Source organism: Alligator sinensis, unplaced genomic scaffold, assembly GCF_000455745.1.
Source record: "Alligator sinensis unplaced genomic scaffold, ASM45574v1 scaffold1667_1, whole genome shotgun sequence".
NCBI lineage: Eukaryota > Metazoa > Chordata > Crocodylia > Alligatoridae > Alligator > Alligator sinensis.
Window position 1 is genome coordinate 941,547 of NW_005842504.1, and position 9,712 is coordinate 951,258.

At 65.4% G+C, this 9,712-nt stretch overlaps 1 protein-coding gene across 1 annotated transcript in view; it reads right to left on the reverse strand.

The window, feature by feature from the left end:
* The window catches only part of RYR1 (ryanodine receptor 1), a 45,730-nt gene that overhangs the window by 25,082 nt on the left and 10,936 nt on the right, over positions 1 to 9,712 (reverse strand). The window contains 21 exon segments of the mRNA XM_025213073.1: positions 5 to 134; positions 435 to 621; positions 725 to 860; positions 1,061 to 1,155; positions 1,272 to 1,404; positions 1,898 to 2,012; positions 2,296 to 2,569; positions 2,932 to 3,072; positions 3,198 to 3,309; positions 3,419 to 3,619; positions 4,804 to 5,680; positions 6,002 to 6,228; positions 6,621 to 6,707; positions 6,842 to 7,007; positions 7,099 to 7,259; positions 7,389 to 7,518; positions 7,798 to 8,120; positions 8,123 to 8,194; positions 8,607 to 8,815; positions 9,141 to 9,315; positions 9,425 to 9,630. Of these exon segments, the coding sequence (XP_025068858.1) occupies positions 5 to 134; positions 435 to 621; positions 725 to 860; positions 1,061 to 1,155; positions 1,272 to 1,404; positions 1,898 to 2,012; positions 2,296 to 2,569; positions 2,932 to 3,072; positions 3,198 to 3,309; positions 3,419 to 3,619; positions 4,804 to 5,680; positions 6,002 to 6,228; positions 6,621 to 6,707; positions 6,842 to 7,007; positions 7,099 to 7,259; positions 7,389 to 7,518; positions 7,798 to 8,120; positions 8,123 to 8,194; positions 8,607 to 8,815; positions 9,141 to 9,315; positions 9,425 to 9,630 (4,157 nt within the window).

Sequence of the window (9,712 nt, forward strand, 5' to 3'; positions counted from 1 at the left end):
CCCTCCTGAGCCAGGTGCTTACGTGCATCTCGGGGGCACAGCGCCCCAGCAGGTCGATCAGGGCCGCGTAGAAGGACATGATGGCGTTGCCCAGGTGCACCCGGTTCTCCTCGTGCGCCTCCTCCCCGCCGAACCTGCCAGGGCAAGGGCGGCATCATGGGGCGTGGAGTGTGTGCACGCGCACATGCGTGTGTGTGTGTGCGCGCATGCTGCTGGCCTGCTCCCCGCTCACAAATGCAGAACCAAGACTTCAGGACACACACACGCAACCCATGTGTCTGGGACAGAGGCACACGCATGCAGAACCCAGGTCTCTGGGGCATACACACACAGCACAAGCTTGTGCAAGGAGCACAGCCCTGCGCCTGCCCCCCAGAGAGCTGGTACAAGTGCGCCTCCCACCGCATGCCCCCCCATGTCCCCCAGGCACGCACAGCTCGCGGCGCCGGTCCTTCTTGATGGTGGGCCCATCGCGGGCAGGGTCCTCGGAGATCTTGATGGCCTCCTCGATGGCGGCCAGCAGCCCGCTGCCCCCCTCGCCGCGCAGTGCCGGGCCAAAGCACTCGGGGCGCCGGATTAGCAGGCGGACCACCACGCTGGCGTTCTCCTCCACGCTCTCACCTGCGGGGACGATGCAGGCTCACGTGGGGCCGGGGCACCAGCCAGGGTGGGCGCAGGGTGAAGACCCCTTCCCACCCCGCCACGCCCGTGCCCCCGGGCTCACCGTTGACGAAGACAGCGAAGCGGAGGAAGTCGAGGTAACGCTCGCCCCCGCACGGGTTCCACCCGATGTCGGGGTAGCCCTTGGAGAGCAGCATGGGGCAGCTCTGCAGGCCGGAGCCCGCCAGGTACGTCACCACCTGCGGGGCAGGAGGGGCAGAGGGTCAGCCCGGCGCTGCGCACGCCTGCCGCGGCTTGGCTGGGACTCTGCTCCCCGTCCCCCACCTCCCCAGACCGCAGGGTCTCCGCGGCCCCTCAGCCCGCTGGCCACGGCACCCAGACCTGGGGCACTGTTGGTTGTGCGGCGGGGGTCCCTACAGCCCCGCCGCGGCCTCCTCACCTTCTCCAGGTCCTGCTCCTTGAGGGCCAGGGCCAACTCGTTGTTGTCGATCACCGAGGCGGCTGCTACGTCCAGCGGCGTGGAGCCCCGCATGCCTGGAGTCCGTGGCAGAGAGCAGGGGTCAGCACGGGGCAAGGGGAGCTCACACATGTTGGCACGTGTGTGCACGCTGCAGCCAGGAAGCAGCCCCATGCCCCTGTCCCCGGCTCACCCAGGCCGATGCCGCTGTTCTCCAGCAGGTAGCCCAGGTGGTCAAACATGGAGCGCTGGTTCTGGCGGCTGATACGGCAGAAATAGCAGAGGAAGCGGCAGCAGTTGGTTACCATCTTGGGGAACCGGATCTCCTGGGGGTGGGGGGGAAAACAAGGCAGCTGGGACACCCTGCGTGCCCCTGCCCCAACACTCACCCACAACCTGGCAGTCCCCTGCCCCATCTCTAATGCGGCTCGCTCTCGCCAAGGTGCGAGGAACAGACCAGTACAGACTGGGAGGGGGGGGATGTCCTCGGTAGCAGGGGCACAGCCTCTGCCTGGGGTCTCTGGAGCGTCTACAGCAGCTGCCGCAGCCCCCTGCCGTCCCTGGGGCAGGGTCTGGTGTGATACCCGGTGCGGCGTCAGGGCTGACAGGAGTTTTATGAAGGGCTTGAAGGGTCTGAGCCTGTCTATGGCAGCTCTCACGTTCTTATGGGCTGGTTTGGACAGGGCTGATCCCTGTCCCTCCCGGCCCCACTTCTCCACAACTAACAAGCTGGGTGGGAAAGGCCAGAAAAAGCTGCCGCAGGCGGCATCAGCCCCAGCTGCTGCCCCCCACCCCCGTGCAAGGTAACCCTCGACTTACCTTGGACTCACCACCGCCCAGCACGCTCACCATCACCTCCATGACTGTCTCGTGCATGCCCAGAGCTCGCATCAGGTTCGGGTGCTGGTAGAAGACTTTGTTGTTCATGATGTTCCTGCCCAAGGAGGAGAGGCATGGTCACGGCTGGGGGCGACGCTAGGGCGAGGGGCAATGGGCAAAGTGCGACACGAATGGCCGGCTGGACTGCACCACCATGCCCCTCCGGGAAGACTGGGCAGCCCGGAGACCCAAGTGCCCTCTGAATGGTGCGTGCGGCTCCCGAAGTCTGCTGGTCCTACACAGCAGCCTCCGGGACTGCGCATCAAGAGCGAGGGACACCCGAGGGGCTGGAGCCGCGGGTGGGGAGCAAGGGCTCGCAGGGTTCGGGGCCGGGGTACCCGATGCTCTGGATCATGAGGTTCTCCTCCTCGGGGCCCATCTGCACAATGAGCAGGGAGCGGATCTGGCCCAGGCTCTCGAGCAGGCTGGTGGTGTCGTTCACGGAAACAGCGCTGATGGTGTAGGCACGGGGCAGGGCGCGCAGCAGCTCGCCCACGCCGTCGTACTGCCGGTGCAGCAGGCTGAACATGACGCGCACCAGCTCGGGGCTCTGGATGAACGACTCCTGCGCCCAGTGCACCACCGTGTGCGAGACCAGCTCCTGCAGTGTGCCTGGAAGAAGGGGATGAAAGTGGGGGGGGGTCAGCACTGCCAGGGGACACCCCCTGTTCCTCGCATCCACGTGGGCAGGGGGGACCCTCCTCCACCCCCGCAGCTGGACAGGCAAACAGGAGGACAAGCGGATGGGCGGTCGGATAGACAGCAGCACAATCGGACACACGCAGTCACACGGGTAAGATGGGCAGAAGCACAGAGAGCGTGAGAGGGACGACGGGATGGACAGACAGACAGGCAGGCAGACGCACGGACCAACAAAAGGACAGACAAACAGCGTGACAGCTGGAGAGCCGGACCGAAAGCCAGCGTGCAAACGAGACGGACAGGCAGACCCGAGCCCCTCGGCCCCCACTCACTGGGCGCTGGCTCCTCCTTGGGGGGCGACTCCTCCTCGTTCTTCTTGCGCAGGTTCATCACGCGTTGAACCAGGCCCATCAGACGCCGGCGCAGCGACATGTCCTCCGCCTCTTCCTCCTCCTCGCCCTGGTCCTGGATGCCTGCCGCCAGGGAACACCCCCTGCATAAGTCCCAGGGCCGCTGGGGATACACCGTGCCCCCCTGCCAGGACGTGGCTTCCCCCCAGCTGGCACCGGTGCCATGGGGGTGGGCACGGGGTCCTCACCACAGTGGGCCAGCAGATCGGCGTGGAACTCGAGCAGCTCGTCACGGATGTCCTCGGGCACGGGGCACTCCTCCTCCTCGCACTCGTTCTTGAAGTGCACCAGCATGTTAATCTGAGGGTGGGATCGGGGGCAGTCAGGGCCGGACCCTGCCTGCCAGAGCAGCTGGGAGCCCCCTCCAGGCTGGCAGTCCCCAGGGAAGAGGCAGGGGTTGGGGGCCGACCTGCTCCTGGGGCGGGGAGCGGAACTCGCGGGTGCGCCGCGCGGTCTCGGCAGCCGTCATGGTGAAGGCCTGCATGAGCTGGTTGTAGCGCAGGCGCTGGTTGCTCTGCAGCCGCTCCATGTAGCGCTCCGAGAAGGCGATGATGGACTCCACCCGGTGCTGCAGCTCCCGGTCGCAGAAGTACTGCAGCAGGTTGCACATCTGCAAGGCATCAAGGGGAAGGAGTGGGGCAGGGGGTCAGCTCCGTGGTCACCCCACCTCTGCGCCCCACCCCCTGGCTGGAGGCTTTGGCAACAGCCCTGGACCCTGGGTGGCTCCATGCGTGGCACCAGGACAGCGTGGAGGGGCCCGCACCTTGGCAGCTGCTGCCTGGGGAGTGGGTGATAGGCCCAGGCTGCCGGTGCCAAGGCCCGGGCAGTACCAGAGGGTAGGGGTGTGGCAGAAAGCCACCTTTGTCTCCCCCCAAAGTCTCTGCTCTGTGACAACTGTGATTAGGATGGGCCCAGCAGAGGGTACACACCTTTACCCTCTCTCTTTGGGTAACCTGAGCTGGATACACTCCAGAGGGAGGGGGAAACCTGCTCCCTCTGCCTACGTGACTGGCATCACACACCTGGGTGAGGGGCTTCCTTCCTGGTGGGCTACAGTCTGCCCGGCAACTAGTGATGTATTTCAAATTGGTTGGCTGACAGCCAACAAGTGCTGACCTCCATTGGACCAGGTAAGTGAGGTCACAAGGGCTATATAAGTTAAGGACTGCCCGGGAGGAAGGGGCAGCAGCCATGAGGGATACTCAGGAACAAAGAAGAGCTGTACCATCTGAAATTTGCTCTCTCTCTCAAAACTCATGATCAAGGAACTACCTGCCTCCAGAGGGAATCTCCAACAGCCTCTGGATGATCCTTGTCTGATATTGCTCTCCCCTGTACCCTACTCTAACCCTACCCTCTGCAACCAATAAAGTTCTCCTTTGTGACTGGTGTAGGAGACTTATTCAGGGGTGGGTTTAATTATGCCCAGGAGGCCCCTTGGCTCTGCGGACTAAGGGAGACTTTCCTTTCTGGCCCCCCGACTTGGGGAAGTGCCCCAAGTTTGTGTATTGGGTCGAGTACCCATAGGACTATTAGGCCTGTGTTTCCCCAAGAACACAGGTCCCAGACAGTCCCTTCTTGGGGTGGTGGCAGCACACGTTACCCCCAGACTCTGTGGTGGGGCTCGAAAGGGGGTCTGCCAAGGCTTAGGTGCCCCTGGAGGGACACGTGGAGTCCAGAAGGTGGACAGGTGTGGTGAGGTGGGAGGCTCAATGCAGGAGCTCCCCCTACTGGCCCGCCACAAGGGGCAGCACCAAGGGTTAAGGCAGGGGCCACACAGACCCCTGCTTTTACCTGCAACTTGACAGACTCGGGCAGCTTCATCTGCAGGAGCCCTTCTTCCAGCCCCTCATCTTCCTCCTTGGCCTCCACCTCGCCAGCCTCTATGGCCTTTATCTCCGCCGACTTCTCGCCATCCTCCTCCTCCTTCTCCTCCTCCCCCTCCTCCTTCTCTTCCCCTTCCTCCTTCTTCTCTTCCTCCACCTCCTCCGTCTCGCCAGCACCGTCTGCCTCCTCCCGGGGCTCCCCAAAAACATTGGGCTCGATCATCTTGAGGATGTGGCACACGTCGTCATCCTCGAAGACGCCCATGATAAGCAGGGTGGAGATGAGCTTGAGCACGGGCACGAACTGGAACTCCACACTGCCGCCCACGGGGTCACGCGTGTGCTGCCCGCCGTCCTGCACGGCCTCCGTCAGCATGTTGATGGCCTTGGCCTTGAGCACGTCCAGTGGCACGAAGGGGCTAAGCTGGTAGCGCTCAGGGCTGGTGCTGATGAAGCAGGGGTGGGAGAAGTGCAGCTGGGGCCGCAGGCAGGTGCTCAAGCCCACGCCGGGGAGGCCGGGCTTCTTGGAGCCAGGCGGGAAAAGCGTGATGCTCTTGGTGTCGTCCGTCATAGGCAGGATGAACTCGTTGCTCATGGTGACGCGGGCACGGCGGGCCGACTCCAGGTGCATGCCGATGAGCAGGTCGTAGTAGCCGCTGCGCAGCAGCCCCGGCAGCTGGGTGCTCTCGATGGTGTAGAGCAGCTGGGACTCGTCCACGTGGCTGCAGAGGGCATGAGCCACGCCGTTGTTTCCCAGCGCGCACACCGCCTTGTACAGCTTCAGCGTGTGGTAGTGGAAGCGCAGCAGGTCCTGCCGCTCCGACAGCTCCAGGATGTCGATGCACCTGGAGGAGGACGGGAAAGGGGCAGGGGGTTAGGCTGGCACACCGGGGCGCTCTCCCAGCCCTGCCTCGGAGAAGATGGCTTCCTGGGCTTTACACGGATGCCAGTAAATGTCACACATCTTCTTTATGGGTTGTTATGGGCAGTTAACAACCTACTGCTCCCGTCAGCTACAGGAGATGCTCCTCTGCTCTGGGATTTTGGAACGGGATGGGAAACATGGTCTTGACAAACCCCTCTGGGTAAAGGACCTCCAGAGCCTCAGGGCTCATGGCCAGGATGGAGTAACCAGCCCCTGCTCCGGCCGGCGGCTGGCTGCTGACCTGTTCTCCTCGGGGATGTGCAGTGCCATCATGAGCAGCGGGTCGGTGCACTCCACCATCCAGCCGTGGCGCTCGCTCGCCCGGGCTCCGTCCACGGACAGGAACTCGTTGGGCATCCGGCTCCAGGAGACAGGCGTCAGCATCTGGATGAGGAGCCGGGGCGGGCACTGGGGCTCGGGGTTCTTCCGCTCGCTGTAGAACATGGCGGCCGAGAGGGGCATGATGTTCTGGGCGGGACGGAGACGGGACGAGTCAGCGCTGGAGCCGCGCAGGGAACCCAGGAGTCCTGGAGCCTGGCCCCCACCTTGCTGCAAACCCCTAGACTCCGTGTCCCCCCCCCAGAGCCAAGGTGCAGAACTGGGGGGTCCTGACTCCAGACCCATGCGGTGCCCACAGCGCCTCAAAGAGACCCCAGGAGTCCTGGATCCTAGTCCCACCCCTCTTCTAAAGTCTAGGCTTCTCTTTCTTCCTAGTCATGGGTCGAACCCAGGTGTCCGGGCTCCCAACTCCCCCTCCTAGTGTAGACGCAAGCAGAGTGAACATGTTTGACCCTGGGGTGGGACTTCCAGCTGGGTGCCGCAGGAGGCTGGGTGGAGCTGGGCTGGGAGGGTGCTCCTACCTTCAGCTTGCCCAGCTCAAACTGGACGACGTTCTGGCTGGTCGGGAGGACAAAGACGGCCGGGAAGAGCTTCGTGTTTGGCTCCACCTAGCGCAAAAAGCACGTGGGCTCAGACGTGGTTGGCAACAGCCCCGTGCTGGGACTGGATCCGTCTCCTCCCCTCTCTTTCCCCCCTCCTTGGATCTCCCGGAGGCCCCAGACCCCGAGCTGGCCCCGCTCACCTGGAAGAAGGTGTTGACCTCCTTCCCGTTGGCGGTGAAGGTCATGAGGCCCGTGGCCAGGTCCACCAGGCAGCCGATGACCAGGTCCACGTGGCTGATGCGGGCTTGCTGCGTGTTGCTCACGAAGTCCCCGCCCCAGACCATGTAGCAGTTGCTGCGCTTGATGCTGCCGGGGCAGAGGGGGGGCCACGGATGATGGAGCGCTCTGGTGAAGACCCCCCCCAGCCCGTGGCCCTGTGCCCAGAGCCCCCGCTCACCTGTCGTGGATGTTGCCCCTGTCATCACCCATGGTGACGGTGACAGTGCGCACCTTGGACAGGTCGAAGGCAGCGTCGTGCTGGTGGTAGTCGGGGGTCACCCAGCCCACCCAGGCGCACGTGGGCTCCTGCCCCGCAAAGATGCGCACGGAGTAGTAGTACTGCAAGGGAGAGGCAACGGAGAGGGGTGAGGGCATGGCACCCCCCCATGAACCCCCCCAGCACAGCTCGTCTGTCTCCCCCCACGCCCCACTCCCCAGCACAGCACCCCCTGCTGCCCCCGCTGCTACCGTGGTGGTGTTCATGATGATCTCGGGGTCATCGCGGTCGTCGGGCACCACTTCCTCCTCCAGCCGCGGCATCGTGGGCACCACGGGGGGCGGTGCGATGAACGCCGGCTTCTTGGCCTTGAAGAGGAACCTGATGGGGGCGGGGGCAGGAGCAAGGGGTCAGCGCCGACATCTGCGCCGCGGCCCCCAAGATGACCCTGGCCACCGGGATCCCACGCTGGGACAGGGCTGAGACCCAGCCCACGGGCCGAGGTGCACCGTGTCGCTCAGTCCCGAGAGCCCTCGGAGAACGCTTCCTATCCGGGCTGCAGGGAGAAGGACACTGCCCTCCCCTCCACCCCCTGCCCCTCGATCAGGACTGGATTGGGTGCCCCTGCCTCCCCAGGAAGCAAAAGCCCCCTCTGCTGACCCCCTCTTGATCTTGCTCTTCTCCGTGGCGGCATCCTTCTCGTTCTCAGCCCGAGGGGGCTCCTTCGGTGGGGGCGGCGCGGGGGCCGCCGCCTTGTCCTTCTCGGCCTCCTCGGCCTCCTTGCGGCTGGCCGACTTGCGCAGCACCTCGAACTCGGAGTCGGGCTCGACGTCCTTGACGTCCTCCTCGGGGATGGTGAAGGTCCGGGTCAGCGGCGTGGTGCCCGCGCCCACCTTGAAGGTCTCGTGGAACTGCACGGGCATGCTGAGGCGCAGGAACAGCAGCTCCGTCACCGCGTTTTGCGAGCCGAAGGTCCGGTGCGTCTTGGCGAGCCGAAGGTCCGGGGCGTCAGCCGCAGGCAGGGCGGGCTGTCCACCGTGCCGTCCATGCGCGACACCTGCGGGGAGGCGGGAGCGGGAGCGGGCGGCTCAGCACGGGGCAAGGCTGGGGGGGCCGCTGGCTTGCAGCTGGTTGTGGGGGGGCTTGGGGACTCTGGGGCCACCGGCTCGGACCTGGGGGGTGTAGGGACCCTATCAGCCCTCAATTTGAGCCCTGAGAGGGGCACCCTATCCCTCCAAGCCATGCATTCCCCTCCACCCCTGGAGTGGGACCCCCCCACCCCTGAGGCCTTACAAGAGGGGGACCCCCCTTTCCAAAGGACTCCCCTCATCCCTCCTGCTCCCACGTTCGGTGCCCCCCACACCCAACCCAGCCTCCTGTGCCGGAGGCAGGACAGCCGGAGCCCGTCAGCCCTCAAAGCAGGGTCCGCTTGGCGCGAGGGGGCTCAGGCACCCCCGCGCCCCCCTCACCTCGTAGTGGGGGTGCTCAGCAGGCACGGGGGCGAAGTGGGGCAGGCTCTTGCTGAACCACATGGCGATGTCGCGCTTCATGTTGATGGCGAAGGGCTCGAAGCCCTCTTGCAGGCCACAGATGGTGAAGTACCGCAAGCTGCTCACCTCCTGGCCCAGGTTCAGCCGTCCCACCTGGCTCAGCCCCAGGCTGCACACTGGGATGAAGCCTGCGGCGTAGGGTGGGGCCACCGGTCAGGGCTCCCCCACAGAGACACACCCAAGTGCAACCAAGGCATCTGGACCCCCCTGCTCCACCCCACCTTTGAGCCCACAGAGAACCCACGTGTCCTGAGCGCCACCCCCATGACACCCCCAAAACACCCTGCTCGCTTCTAGGCCAGTGGGGAACGCAGGTATCCTATAGCCTCCCACCCCTTAACTTGAACCCAGTGGACTTCACTCCCCTCCCGTGCTGGAGAGACCCCAGGCATCCCGGCTCCCAGCCCCGCGCTCTCCGGCAGGAGCCCCGGTGTCCGGGCCGTGGCGCCTCACCATCCCCGATCTCGATGTCCTTGAAGGCAAGCTCGGAGCCCGAGTCACTGATGAGCATCTCGCCGTTGAGGGTGAACATGATGTGGTTCTCGGTGAGGTCAATCATGCAGCCCACCACGTCCCCCGACTGCCAGGCCCTCCCAAAGGGCTCGCTGCCCACGTGCCAGCGCTGGCCCTGGGGGCCGCAGAGCAGGGAGGGGTCAGCGGCCGGAGCAGGATGGGGAATGGGAGACGTGAGCCGCCGGATCTGGCCCCGCGCCCACCGCTCCCCACCCCGCGCTCACCCGGTGCCCGTTGAAGACGTAGGCAAGGTCGTCGGCGCCCAGCTCCACGTCGGGCCGCACATCTGGCCGGGCCCAGCCCACGCGCATCTCGCCCGTGGTCACAGCCTCGAACTCGAAGTACCACTTGCCAGCCCGCACCGCGTAGGCCTGCTCTGCCCGGAAGATGCGCACCCGCTCCGAGCGCGCTTTGGGCACCCCCTGGGCTGCTGCAGAGCGAGGGAGGGGCCGGGGCCGGGGCAGGGTCAGGGCGGCATCGGCCACCCCCACCCAGAACACCGCGCCCCCCCA